Source organism: Manduca sexta, chromosome 2 (genome assembly GCF_014839805.1).
Source record: "Manduca sexta isolate Smith_Timp_Sample1 chromosome 2, JHU_Msex_v1.0, whole genome shotgun sequence".
Taxonomy (NCBI): Eukaryota; Metazoa; Arthropoda; class Insecta; order Lepidoptera; family Sphingidae; genus Manduca; species Manduca sexta.
In genome coordinates, this window is record NC_051116.1 from 8458606 (window position 1) to 8474118 (window position 15513).

Sequence of the window (15513 nt, forward strand, 5' to 3'; positions counted from 1 at the left end):
ATATTTTTTAGAAAAGTCAGAGGTATGTGCCCTTTGGATTTTAACCTACGGACATTCGCCTCGGCAGTCCGTTCCACAACCAACTAGGCCATCGCCGCTTTCGTTCCCTTTAAATACAAATTATTGTATCGTTGACTCGTCGACCTGATATTTTTCCGGTATTGAAGTATTTGTAGGCTCAAACTCGAAATCTAACTGCAGCCCTTGTCGCAATTTTCCGATCATCTAACTCTATAAAAAAAAACATGAACCGTTTGCGTACCACAATAACAACAGTCACTGTAAGAATCAAACCTGTAACCTTTGCCGACTACACCTCATTACACCACAATTCAGAACGGAATAGAAAATCACATAAACGGTAGCGCGTAAAATATTTCACAAAACATAAATCAAGAGCTCCTAAACGTAATTAGACACAACGCCCTCTATTATTCAATGACAACAACAAATCGTATCACCCCCTCCCGTCTACCCACAGCGAGGCATAAAACAGCATTATATCGTAAACAATAATTAAATTAAGCATTTTAATAACTCAACACTCGTTGCGAAGTGAACGGCCATTTCGGTAAGTTTTTTAAGTCTTGAGAGGAAGTCAGGGGGTTACTTGGTCATGAGTTACGTGAAAATTTTGTTTACATGAAATAATTTTGGGATGCTATGATATATGATAAGGTCGTCGGAAAAGATACAATATCTACCTACATTTTACAACCATAGAATAAAAAAGTTTGCTCTTGACGGTCCGATTTACGCAGAATGAATTCACAAAGTTTATAAGTTGGGCAGCCGGTCTTTGGATAACCTATACCAGCATATCCCGCGACAATTAAAGCTACGAATTCTTCGAAACGTCATGCAAAAAATTAAAATACAAAAAATACCGGAAAGAAACTCCGAAAATTAGTTTCATTCCGCTGTCTTACATTCAAGTAATAAGAAATAATTATAGAAATGTGAATGTTTGCTTAAACGTTAAAACCAGTATATAATGGTCACTTCTCCATTTTCTTTGAGACAGTGGTTCAATCAAGTTATCCTATTGAAGCAACAGCACAGCTCTTAAAGTGTCACAGAACGACAAAAATCAAAACATAACTTCAATTTATTCGGCGCGCATTCAAATAAGTCCCCGGGTTCCGCACCGAGGAGTAAAAATTTAAATCTTAAAATATAAAAACAGCATAAATTAAGCGACCGCCGCGGCACACCGGAACCGCGTTAAAAGCGAACTTAAACGGCGGGAAATGACGCGAATAACGCGAAAAATACTTTTTGGGTGCTGAGCGGTGAAACGGTGGCGAATGGCGAGTTCCGTCGATAATTATATAATTATGATTTAATAAAGACTCCCTCAGTGGGATCTAAATATCTTCGAAGGTGAGATTTCATTGTCTTTCTTAGTGCTCATGTGCAGCAGTGACGTACCATCAATACAACCTAATATCTACCAGCTTCCCTTTTAGCTTTATGTACTACGTTTGTGGTAGTTTCTTTTGTAAAATTGGCCGCAGTATGTTAACTAATACAGGTTTATTTGCCTCGGGTTACCTTTGAAAAATTTCGACCCACACCATTGATGTACACTCAACTAGAAAAATCCAAATTCAAATACTTCGATGTTTTTGCTTCATCTGATAATAAATTCAACCTAAATTTCGTTCCTTCTCAACTCCATGAATCCTTGTTCGAATGACCTGATTTATTAACAACACACAACATGCACCAGTTAACTCATTCCCTTAGGCATTTGCTACAAATCAATCTGTTATGATTGAAATCCTCAATTAGGCCTCGTCAAACCCACCAAGGGACTCCTAAAAAGGCAGATTTTAATGGCTCCATTAGCAAGGTGTCGTTGTTTTGGGGGTCGCGCGATGAATTCCGATCGCGGCACGTAGCCTCAACGAGCAGGGGTTGAAGTAGGGCGAACCGCCCTTTTGAACATTGAATACGATTTAAACTGTATTGTTATTGATTACTGGGTGCGAAATGAATTTTTATTAAGACCGTACTTGCGTCCGATTGGATTCAACTCATCGATGTAAATTGGCAAAAATTTACTGTTATTGTTAAGTTTAAGCTTGTGGAAGTGTGTTGCCATATTAGACAAATAAGCTGGAAGGAATTTAAAATAGAAACTGATTTGTTGATTTATTCACAGTAAGAGATCAAGGCATCAACACGAGACCGCGCATATAGATAGTAACGAATTAGAGTAATTTCCATTTAATATCTAAGTATTTTAACCGACTTCAAAAAAGGAGGAGGTTCTCAATGCGACTGTATGTTTTTTTTTATTGCTTGCTTTAACGATGAAGGAAAACATCGTGAGAAATCCTGCATATCTGAGTTCCCTATACGAATATTGAGGGTATGTAAAGTCTACCAATCCGCACTAGACCAGCGTGGTGGACTGATGTCTAATCCCTCTCAGCAGTGGAGAAGGAATATGATACAGGGCTGATATATATATTTTTTATGTTAGTTTTTCTTTATTCGTTATACCAAGTTACCATATAAATTACCTACTCATAAATAAATATCACTTCAGCCTTTTTTTTACAATTTTTTATAAGAATTAGGGTCATATGAATACTAAAATCCACCCCTTAAAACTGATCACAAAATGACTCCAAATATCATACCGTATTACCTTGGAAAACACACGTACCTTCCACCTTTGACACCGGAAAGACCACAACACAGGCGGAAACCTATTAAAATATATATAAAAAATGCACACGCAGCCATTTCGTTGGGATTTATCGACGTTTCGCAGCGCGCGGACGGCTCCACATAAATCAGTAAGCACGTCTGCGTTGCCGCGCGGCAGTGCGAGCCGCATTTTTCATACTTCGTTTCGGCTTTGTATCTATCGGAAAATTGTCTGTTTTATAGAGGAGATTTATGAATATTTTACTATTATTGTATACGTTTAGAGGCGTTGTTAATTTTTGCTATAATAAAACCTTTATACTAGTACCCCGTTTACAATCATTAATGCTCATAGAATCAAAATGTAAAGGAATAAAAAAAATTATATGTCCTCGGTAAAGTTACCTCACTGCACCTGATGACTCCACATTCGTGTGGGTGAGGTCCAATAAAATGTCGACTAACGAGAGATGATTACCCCTCGACAGTCGACACAATTATGACGGCCTGTTGGAACCGGATATACTCAGGCTGAAACCGGAACGCGACACACTTAAGTGAGCTATTATGGCAGGTTTTAACACCTTGTGCACGATGGTCGCTGTACGGGCGGATATAAAATATATCCTACCACCAGCAAACTAAAACTTGTAAGCCTAAAGTGCCATTTAAAATTAACCGGCCACTTTAAACCCTTTCCAACACAGTTTTGATTAAAGATGCGCGTTAATACGCGAACACGAGAAATTCATACCAACAATACGAGGTGAGGCGAGCACAACACGGACTCTAATGAAAACATACAAATGAGAACTTTTTTGTTTTTATTTCACGCCCCGAACTCCCGTTGGATACTATTTGGTCTTCAAGATTTCCTGGTTTGGAAGCCAAGCGCATGTCACACATTCATGAATATACCACATAGCATCACACAAACTTCCTTTTTCATTTGTAGGCAGAAGTATAAAATACCCAAATTCCAGGGGAGAGATAAGCGTGGTACGCCTCTCCTATTATCCTTTTTCACATTTCGTCAGCTATGATAGGTAGAACGTAGGGAGCAAGGAAATTAAATTAAAATCCCCAAACATTTTAAAAAATTTGAGAAGTTTTTTTGTTCTTCGCTCATGCCAGCTGCCCTCCCTAAAGAAAATCGACGCCAATTGTGCAAACAGTGCCACGCAGTGTTTAAGAAACTTAATTTTGAAATGCTACTACGTTTTATCACAATAAACTCGAAGAGAATGAATTACAATTCTGATAATTACATTAAAAAAACACATTGTCATTGGTAAAATTAAACATAAGATAGTATCAGCTAACGGACTTTCCGAACATCCATTTACTTTAAAACAATGATTAGAACAATTTATCATAATCCTTCTGATAACTTTATAATTATTATATCATTGCTAAATATTTTTTTGTAATTACGTAATTAAATATGAAATTAGATTATATTTATACAGGAATTAGATCATCAAGTGCTTACGCACTGGTGCTTAGCGACATCCGTAGAATAGACGCCGATTCTTGAAAATTGAAAGCAAATATGAGCTAAAGTCGTTGCACCATCGGACGTTAGATATGGTTGCGCTATTAAGGTACAAAGTTAGTTGCACCAGCCCAGCCATTATCATCAGCCACATAAAGTCCACTTACCAGACGAATCTAACGAAAGCGGCTAGCATCTAGCGTGTTCGTGGGGCCTTTATCAAGTCGTCTGTCCAATTAGCAGGTGGACGGCCAACGATACGCTGTTCCATAGTCAACGTGTGTATATTTAGTTTTGAACAGGTTAATATTATGTCTACAGGCGAAGGATAATATCTTTCCTCATTCGATACTCTATCTGGAACTTACTTGCCATCACAGGCAGTAGGATCATTTTTCCATGCCCAAAAAATGATGAAAAATTCATTACATTATCATCAGCATCGTACCTTTAAATTACAAACTTAATAACGTTACAAAATACATTTAAAATCAGGGACCCAATCGGAATATCACATATCAACAACAATGACATAACAAACCTACATTTCAATGATAACGCAGCAGAACCAAAACAATATCTGATAACATCGCGCCTTATCAGTAACCATTTGAGAACGGTGAGGGAAACACGCGCTTCAAACATTCAGAAACACTTTACAGCACAATTGATAATCGTGTGTACGTAAAATGACATAATATAAAGTGATAATTTTTCAATGTGTTCAAACGAAGAGGTCTACGAAAATTTTTAAGATGTTGTAGTTGTTTTGGACTACGATCAAATGTTTGTACAGTCCACGAAGTTATACGAAGCAAAATAAAACACAGAGATAGTTATTGGAGTAAAATACAGAAGGGAAAAAACAGCAAACCTCAGAACATCTGAACTCAACTACAGGTGAAGACTTCATAGAATACAAACAAAGCTGGGATCCAAATCCAAACAAAAATGGACCAAATAGACTTCACAGACAAAGTGGCTATAGTGACTGGAGCCAGTTCCGGAATAGGAGCGGAGACAGCCGTTATCCTAGCATCGTATGGAGCTCAACTGACTTTAGTGGGACGAGATGAGACCAGACTGGTAAAGACTGCACAGAGATGCGTCGCACAAAACCGATTGGTGCCACTATGGTTGGTGTTAGACCTCACCCACCCTGGAAGCTGCGAGACAGTGATCAATAAGACAGTAGAAATGTTCGGAAAGATTGATGTCCTTATAAACTGTGCAGGGAAGATTCTCCTGTCATCCCTTCACGATAATTCAATGGAGGCATTCGATGAAATCATGAACATAAACTTCCGAGTACCGTACTATTTATCCCAATTGGCATTACCACATCTGATTAAGACGAAAGGGAACATAATAAACATAGGTTCTTCGATGTCCAAGCGATTCAAACCTGGATTCCTTTCGTACATCATTTCGAAGTCGGCTTTGGAGACGTTGACCAAGCACGCGGCGCCAGAATTGGTATCAGAAGGGGTCAGGATCAACACGATAAGTCCAGGAACTACCAGAACGAACATCCTAGCCAATTTCAACTCTCAAAATATGTACCAACAATTGACGTACGAAGATATATCTCAGGATATACCCAGTGGTCAAATTCTGGAACCGAAAGAGGTCGCTATGTTAATTTGTTTGACGGCGAGCAGTGTTTTTTCCAGTGTTAATGGTTCAGAATTATTGTTAGACGGTGGTGAATGTATGGCGTAGTTTTAGACTTTAATATAATTGTTTTAAAGTATATTTTAATGGGACTTGCATTAAATGTAAATAAAAATGTGTCATTTTGGTTTAATCTAATTTTCGAGATAAATGTGCGATTTTGCTTTAAGAGTATTTAGATATGAATGGCTTAATAGTATTATTTTAAAACTACACAAGGTTGTGAAATATCGCGTAAATGATCGATTAATATTTCTTTTAAATTCCGTTTCAATAATGTTTTTTTTTATTGGTTTCAATGATGAGACGAGCTTACCGTTCGCCTGGTGGTAAGTGATACGACCGCCTATGAACAGTAGAAACACCATCAATCACATTTCAACACTTTGAATTACGAAGTATTGTTTGGTATTCCACTACGCTCGCCATCCTGAGATATGCGATGTTACGTCTCATTACGTCCAGGGCCCTTATTCTGTATGATAGTGTAAACGCGTAACGCGGCCGTGTCATGTTATCTTCGAGAAATGTGCGTGGAATGGTATTCTGTAAGCCAAATTTCTATAGTCCTAAACATGATGCGTTGTGTTACGTGCTTGTTACACACTGTCAAAATAACGTGCGGGATAGAATATAAGGCCCCAGTAGTTACACTGGTTACAATGTCCTACCACCAGTAAATATTTTGCAAATACAATTTTGATTATTATTTCATATAACTTGTATAACTGTCATTGCGTAATTATAAAAAAGTGTATCAAAATATGTTTTTATAGGAGACAAAATTGAGTACATTAAAAAAATGATTCTATTTATTCTTATAAATAATTATCTCATTAATATTATAAATGCGAAAGGTTATGAAAAATCTTTGAATGTTTGTCAAAAGTAAATGTAAAAACAGCTGAACGGAATTGGATGAAATTTGGCACATGAATCAACCATGTCCGGGATTAACGCATAGGTTACTTTTTTACTTGATAATTTTGCTCCTGTGAGAAATTATGGACTTTTTAACTTTTTTCCTTCATATGTGGCGTTGGTGCTATTAGTGTCTAGTGATTTGGGGACTTTTAGAATAGGAAAGGTTTTCACGCGGTCGAAGCCGCGAGTTACACCTAAACCATAAATCGTCACCAAGTTGTTGATGGTAGATATTTCATATCCGCCCGGATAGCGACCACCGTACACAAGGTGTTAAAATCCGCCACAGTGGCCTATGTAATTGCTTCTCGTTCCGCGATCAGCCTGTGTATACACGGTTCCAACAGGCCGGCATAATTATGTCGACTGTCGAGGGGTAATCATCTCTCGTCAGTCGACATTCTATTGGACACCACTTACCATCAAGTGCAGTGGCGTCAGATTTTCGGGCACGTATAAAAAAATAGAATCAATGAAGAAATAAGTCGCTTAGTAAGTATGAAATTTTACCTACGATAACAATTCTTGATAGTTTCGAAATTACGAAAACTATAAACCTAGATAACTAACAAATAATTTCAGAGATTTTGCACAGACTGTTGTGTTTTTTTGTATCATTTTGATTCAAGGCACGTGCAGACACAGTTGTAAATGTAACATGTGTCATTGTTAACATGTGATAGGGGAAGCTGATTGTATTGCTTATCTCTTATCAGCGTAATGCCAATGATAATAAGACTGCATGCAGTGTGCAGAGTAGATGCGTCATTGAAATGGTAATCTGGGAATTGTGAAAGCTTTTCTCTATCCATGGGAAAATAGCTTCTATACTACATAAAATTCGAGAAGTGCGACTTGAATTCGCGCACCAATAGTTCCGTACAAACCAACCTTTTTGTTATCACAATACATATTCACGGTTTCAAGATTTTTTTCCTTTACATATAGTGTAAGATATTGTTTCTTATCAAATTTCATGTTTCTAGGTCAACGGAAGTGCACTATAGGTTTTGATGCTCTCGTGCATAATATTCGGATATACGCGATAGAAACGGTCATGTCTTTTGATCGGTTTTACTTAAAGTTTGATTTTTTCACAGCTGAAAGACTACAAATCCAGGTACTCGTATTGGATAAAAATTTCAACTTGACACCTACCGGTTCCTGAGGAAGTGTCTAGACTGATAAACAGAGGGACAACAAAGTGCTCCTATAAGGGTTCCTTTTGACGGAATCCTAAATATCTTCAATCGTAGAGACAGTTTGCTGTTGTTTTTCGTATGGCAATTTAGATATCCGCAACCCTAATCCCTAATCCTTGCCAGGGCTGATAGTGCTTCCTTGATTATCTGGTATGCAATATGGGTAAAGATCCATTTGGTAGTTTGCCGACCGGCTGTTAAAAAACCTAATTGTTCGGCAAGCCGCCTGCTTGAGTTAGCCAGTGTATCTCCACTGTCCAGTGAGATAAAACAGCGTGTAACTTTACCCTTATTGGACTGGAGTCTAAGGCATCGCGCAGACACTGTCTATCTATGCCGAAAAGACACTATGAGAGCTGCGACAGTCAATTTCATAGGAGTTTGGTTCGAGAACAATTTGACAGTGTGCGCGACGCCTTACTGCTATTAAAATAAAAATCATTCTTAATCCGTTGGCATTACTCACATAATTACGTGCAATTCTTCGCATGATTGTCGCACAAAACGAGCGGCACTTACCTGAAACAACAAGATAATGCGGCTTTAGAATATAAATTAATTGTGCAGTGAATGAGTCATGAATAAACGTTTATACGTGACTAGTTCTTGCGCGCGACTTCTGCCGAGTGTTCGGTTTGTAATAGATTTAAACAAAGTATGGACCATGTCATCTCTTGGAGTTCAAACTTACTCAGTCGCACTTATCCTTTGGGAACATAAAATTTACCGGTACAACTATCCTACATAATTGCATGCTCTCTGATTTCAATCGGGCCGGCATAATACTACTTGCGATGGACCACCTCTAGTCAATAAACGCTCTACCTACACCAACAGATGCAGCGGAGTCCCCTTATCGTTTAATCTAACCACACGGCTACGCACACGAAAACATATAGACATTCTAGGTGCAATTAAAAATCGAACCTGCGAACAAAACCGAGAACCCAACACCGCAACATTCAATAAGTCAGAGCTCTATTTATAATGAATTAGAACGGGTGAAAATAATTACGACGACGGAGTAACGGCCCGCTCGCACATCACAGGGTGACGTGACAATGTAATTAAATATACCGGGCCGTTTAGAATTAACGGGGTGCGAGTCAGGAGAGGCGGCGGGAGCGATAAGCGGTGGTGAGAGCGGTTTTTTTTTACCTTACTACGTTTGTTAGCCTGGCCGGCTTATACAAACACATCGGAATTTCGGGTGAGTGATTTAGGCACTCGAAAGTCTTAAAGATTAAGTGGTCATGCTGAGGGCGACTAACGTGTCACGAACCTCAGGACGATCACTGGCAGAGGATGAGACATCAACGATTATGGGTGTTCGCAAGGACAGCGGTTTAATGTTTAGTATCGTATATAAAATTCAGTGTTAGGTATATAAAGATCATGCTATATCAATGAAGGGTCAAGCAGATATAGCACTACCGCGACAAAAGTTTGCCTTGCTCTATCCTATAACACTGTATAAATTACACAAAATTATGTTTAAAAAAATCGCGTTGTGCCATTAATTCTGAACTGTGGCAGGTCTTTTCTACGTAAAAGTATATCGTGAATCTGTATAGATAAGTGCCGTATAATCCGTACAATATTAAGCAACGTTTGTAAAAAAAAAAATCTTGTTGAACAAGAAAACTACCTTCTGATCCAACATTAACAAACCCTCCATCTCTGCTACGCATCAAGATTATCATATAGCGATTTAAAATTTACCCAAACCCGCTACCGCTTATACCTTACGCCTCAAAATTAAAGACCAACCATTCCGTCGCCGTTTAATTGGCACAGGGGAAATATCGCCGGAGCTTATTTAAACTCTATTGTTCTCGCGCGGGCGGGTGTCGACCGACACGCTTGTTATATTAATCGCTACAGTTTGTCATTCGGGCGGCGTTGCGAAATCGACTCGCTAATCTTTAAACTAATATTAAATACAAAAGTAACTACACGGCTACACCACCAGACGGAGCATGCTGAAACCATATTCCATGTGGGCGAAACCGCGACCAAAAACTAAGCACAATTTAATTTGCGAATTATCATGTTTTTTTTTATTAATAAACTTATATTAAGCTGTAAAAATTCATGATGACACAAAGGAGTTTTGTAGAGAGACGATTTTAGTAACATGTTTTTGACTTTGACGAATCAAAATTCTTCTATACGAAATCTCCACCAACCAACCTAATATTTTGTCACTACCCTGACCTTACAGCCTTACCACAACTCCCCGCAATACACACCGAATTCACGCCCATGCACGGGGGAACATTAGGCCGCGACTTTAGGCACATAGTGTAATGTGTATACCTCTTGGTTGGCAAATACACATTGAGGCCTATAAGGGTTCGCGAACATCTCCCCTCTCTCTCCCTTCCAACCATCCTAACGAACTCCTTCTCCTTCCTCTTCTCTGCCTTCCCTCTATCCCCTCCCTTCTTCCTCCCGGGCCCCGTGACCGAATAGCTGCGGGTTGCTAGCGTACCGTCCGCTGGCACCCTCAGTGATAGCGGTAGGACCCACGAAATCTTCATTGGGACTGCCGTGGTTGCTAAGCTGGGGGATCGCTTGTACACCGTTAGCAAGGTACCTCCGGTGAACACCGCGGCAGTTCCAAAAAAAACCCACAATACATCACGCACAATCACCACCGTGATCTATTTGGCACCACGCGACATGATGACGTCATTCGTAGGTGATGACTGCCATATCACTCATATCCGAATACTAAACACAAAACGATGCGGTCGACAGCGAACAACATCGGTATTAAACAAATGGCGATCACAAATCACGAGCGGGACGACGTCGCGTCGTAATAAAATAGACAACGTCAAAACGGTCGCAGTGCAAATTATAATGGCGGCCGCTAAATAACTCCGATATGAATGTGTTGTATCATTTTAGATATAATTATAAGAGTGGATGAGAATGGAATTGAGTGCTGCAAAACCCAACTTCGACTTTTCGAAAAAAAAGAAGTAGAGAGTTTCCCGCCCTCACACCCACTACTACAACACCAGCTACCTAGGATCAGCAGTGGCAGGCATTTTATAACACTAAGCAGTGATGCTCGGCGAGTCTCAGGGAAAACTAATTTGTCATTATCCTGCAACGAAATTAATCAAATAGAAAGATAGGGAGGAGTTGGATATATTAAATGTCCACTTCCCTCCATAGCAAAGTGGGAAACAAAATAATGAACTAAGAAGGCGTTTTAATCTCAAGGATAGGGACGTTTACAACTATATAAGCTAGTTATAAAGCATCACGGATAAAATTAAAAGAAAGGGTCCTATCACATGAGCTGTTAAAAAAATAGAAGTAGTCAGCGAAAATTAATAATCAGGTACTACCCACAGTCATTATACCAGCCTTGTATAATATATTATACTTAATAATGTGCCGCTGGTTCACGGGTCTTCTCTACTAAAAGAATGTAGACCTTGGTCTACCTCAAAATTTATTCACAATTTTTTTTCTTGACCATTAAAGTAAGCAATAATTGACACTCCATTAGCAACAAGGTACTGGAGAGGAGACCGCGAGTAGGTACACGTAGAGTAGGACGCCATGATGCAAGATGGATCGACAACTTGAAAAAGGCTGCTCAAGATGAAAAAATAAAAAAAAAGGCGGCGATAACTTAGTTGGTTGTAGAACGGACTGCCGAGACGAATGTTCGCAGGGTCGAAAACCAAAGGTACACACCTCTGAGTTCTAAATATTATGTATGTGTTCTTTGTGAATCATCGCTTGCTTTAACTGTGAAGGAATACATCATGAGGAAACCTGCATATCTGAGAAGTTCTTAATAAGAATTTTGAGGGTGTGTGAAGTCGGAAAATCCGCACTAGGTCAGCGTGGTGGACTAAGGTCTAATCCCTCTCAGTGGTAGAGGAGGCCCGTGCCCAACAGTGGAACAGTATATAATACAGGGCTGATGATTTTTTTTATTTATTTAAACATTATATACAGTAGATGTATACAGGTTGAGTTTATGCCTGAAGCATTTTCTAACAGTCAAACTTTGATGCAGAGATGAGACAGTGTGGGTGTAAGAAATAAAAAAAATTAATTACGATTACGTAACTTCACCAATCACACTGTTCTGGATGTGCTGTTCTACACGAGTCCCGTTTACTCTCAGGTATTTATCCTACTAATATTATAAATGAGAAAATTTGTAACGATGGATGTATGTATGTTTGTTCCTCTTTCACGAAAAAACTACTGAACGGATTTGTATGAAACTTTACAGTAACATTGGTTATACATCAGAATAACACATAGACAGACAAAACGTATACATACTGCAGAGGATGGGCTGATTGAATTAGCAACAAGACATGTATAAATGAAAAGGAATCTAGATTGATTCCAAGTCGTATCGCAATCTCGTTCCGACTTCGAGCGGAATTAATTACACTTAATTATGATTTAACACATGACAGATGATAATTAATGTTAGTGACAAATTGTTTCTACGGGCGTGGTGCGTGATAACACTTACGAAAAACGAGGAAAGCAAGTTGAATATCATTGTCAATTTACATTTGGAAATACCAGAATAAACATAACCAAAACGTATTATCATTTATATAATGCTTGGTTTGTTTAGAAATAGTCTAGCTTTCTTAGACTAAACTATTTTTTTTTTGTAGATTTGTATGTAGTTTAAATTGTCAAGACATGGTTATGTGAAAGTCTGTGTATTTAATATAAATAAACCTTTTATTATTAATTGAATCAATATTGCCAGAGGATGAAATGTTTGCTTCCCACCATCTCTACTGCCCTTCTTAAGACGCACATTCTAGCTACGACTCCTCGAACTTTCTTTATGTTAAACGCTCGCCAAAGTAATCACTGATCAAGAAATAGGCTTTCTAATTTTGTAGGCTATATAAAATACATTTCCAATAAAAATATAATTTTAATTCGTCCTTCCAATTTCAACAATATTAAATATGAACTGACAGCAAAAATTTCTTGATATCGTATCGCGCTTATCGCAGATGGCGCGCAACACGACACAAAATGAATTTAATTTCCTGCACAACACGTCGCTGCAGCTCGGCGGCCGGCGTAAGAATGACGCGCGTGGAGCGGAAATGTGAACTTTCTTACTACCCGCATAAGAATTTTGAATTGAGAATTCTTTAATTTTTTGAGTGTTTTTATATTCGAAATTTAAATAGACAATATCCACCTCGTAGTTAACCAACGTGGTAAACCTAAGTCTACTGAGAGGGGTATCAGTAGTAGAGGAGACCCGGGCCTAGCAGTGGTTTTGCTGACGATAGGATATATTTGATATCCGCTCGAATAGCGACCACCGTACACAAGGTATTGAAATCCGCCTAAGTGGCCCAGGTAAGTGTGTCACGTTCCGGGACCAGCCTGTGTATATCCAGTTCCAACAGGACGGCATTTGTGTCGACTGTCGGGAGGTAATCATCTCTCATCAGTCAACATTCTATTGGACCCCATTCCACTTACCATCAGGTACAGTGGGGTCACATTGCCGTTCACGAATAAAAAAAGTGGGACAGTATATAACTCAGGGCTACTGCACAAATGACTCGACCGATTTTGATGTAACATTGACAAGTAAAGAACTTTCCAATTGGAGGTCTAAACGTTTTTTTGGAAACGGACTTTTATCCGGACAAAGCCACCGGCTAAAACTATTCCAAATATATTGAATAAGCAATCAAAATACACATGCCATTGTAAAAAAATATATGCCATTTAATTTTTAGTCACGAATTATTTTGGCGGCTATCAAAACCGTCATCTCTTCCTTATGTTCTGATGACTATTTTCACATCTCCATAAGGTTCAATTTACCATACACTCAAGAGCTAAATATGGCTGAAATTTTGGCAACATCTTAATAATTTATAAATGGAATATGCCATGATAAATTATAATGAATTATCACTAATCACTAGTATAATTATGATACAGATGTAGTATTCATTTGTAATGGTGAAGACTGAAGCTCAAACTTATTTAAAATATACTCTTAGTACCATTATGATAGTTGATAGCCAATAGATCACAAATACATCAAGAATCCCTAAATATACAGGGTCAATTTGACAATGCATTAATAAATGAAACCACATACTCGTCTTTACCTTTGCTAAAATTGTGCCAAAAATCATCCAAGTATAAAAAGTTTTCCCACAAAAAAAATCGGTTTTACTTTTATGATTTTTTTGTCATTTTGTTATTTAGTGCGAATATAGCATGCGCATAAGTCTATTTCTGACTGAAAGTTTGTTATGAAATTTGGCATGGACATAGTGTAAGACCCTGGGAAGGCTATAGGCTACTTTCTATCCTGGAAAAATATATAGCGGGACTTTTATCCCGGAAAACTCGCGAGCCCTAGTGTACATAATAATAAAAAAACTAAATGTATAAAAAAAATGTTTGCCCTGCAAAATGGCAAAGAGAATAAACAATAAGAAACATAAATACGTTCTGAAAACAGTCCGAATGTACAAGAAAGGGTATATAAATCTAGAGTTGACGCCCAGATGTGGATTCCCACACCGCACACTGTAAACAATGATCCGCGTCCAAGATTGTCTCGCGAGACGCTTTTAGCGATAACAACCTTTTTTTTGGATAACGCGTATTTTCATTTTTAACTCTAACAGTTTTGTGAATAAAAAAATAGACGTTTATTTGAATGCTTAAACAGGAGTCGGGTTAATATTTTAGCCCGGGTAATTCTTATATTTTATTACTTTTTGTAGAGAACGTAAGACGCACACATGTATTTATCTACAATAGGAATGGATTCAACTCGACCAGGTTTACCTCCTTTATACTTCCCTCATCCTCTCCCACACATCCTGTCCTTATACTTTCTTCAGGCCCCTGCACTCCTTAAGTCGGATGACTCCAGTATTCCATTCGCAGGTGTCGCCCGGTGTTGACTGCAGGATCGTTTACCAAAAAAACTTGACCTGGGTATTATAACTGGCTCACAGAAAATTACGTAATGTTTCAGCTTTCTATTGCGTTCTGTATAAGGTATGATTTTTGGAGCCTAAAATATCTACATTATTCCATACTATCTAAAAGAATTCACTACACGTACGTAATAAAAACAAATAAAATCAACATTTAACAATCAAAACAATCCGCCATGGTACATTCGATAAATTGATTTGTTTAGTCATAAATTTAAAAAATATATTCACAATAAAAAATATATTTTATTTTCGTCCGAAACGGTTCGTAATGAGTGTAATAAAACGCACCTCGCATCAAGTTCACGTCGACGATAAACACGGATTAAGGTGGCGCATTACGTTGTTTAAAATACGATACTGATTGTTCTTGTTTGACTGAGTCATGTGTTTGATGACGTGGCCTCGCTTTGTTTAAATCTTTTTTATCTTTTTTAATAGTCGCGATGGTCGTTATTTATTTTTGCTGGTATTTGCATGTCATAAAATCTTAATAGTTTTCGTTAAAAACAGTTTTTTTTTGACACAGGAATCGCTATACTACCCGCACTGTACC

At 38.2% G+C, this 15513-nt stretch overlaps 2 protein-coding genes across 2 annotated transcripts in view; both read left to right on the top strand.

The window, feature by feature from the left end:
- LOC115449179 (neural/ectodermal development factor IMP-L2) overlaps positions 1–15513 on the top strand; it is a 325382-nt gene that overhangs the window by 194611 nt on the left and 115258 nt on the right. The window lies entirely within an intron of this gene.
- On the top strand, positions 4791–6097 carry LOC119188960 (uncharacterized oxidoreductase SSP0419-like). The gene has a single exon (XM_037437287.1). It carries the CDS (start codon positions 5108–5110, stop codon positions 5876–5878), a length of 771 nt encoding a protein of 256 aa, XP_037293184.1. The 5' UTR covers positions 4791–5107; the 3' UTR covers positions 5879–6097.

Coding starts and splice junctions, on each gene's coding strand:
- LOC119188960 (XM_037437287.1), top strand. CDS start 5,108: ATGGACCAAATAGACTTCACAGACAAAGTGGCTATAGTGACTGGAGCC.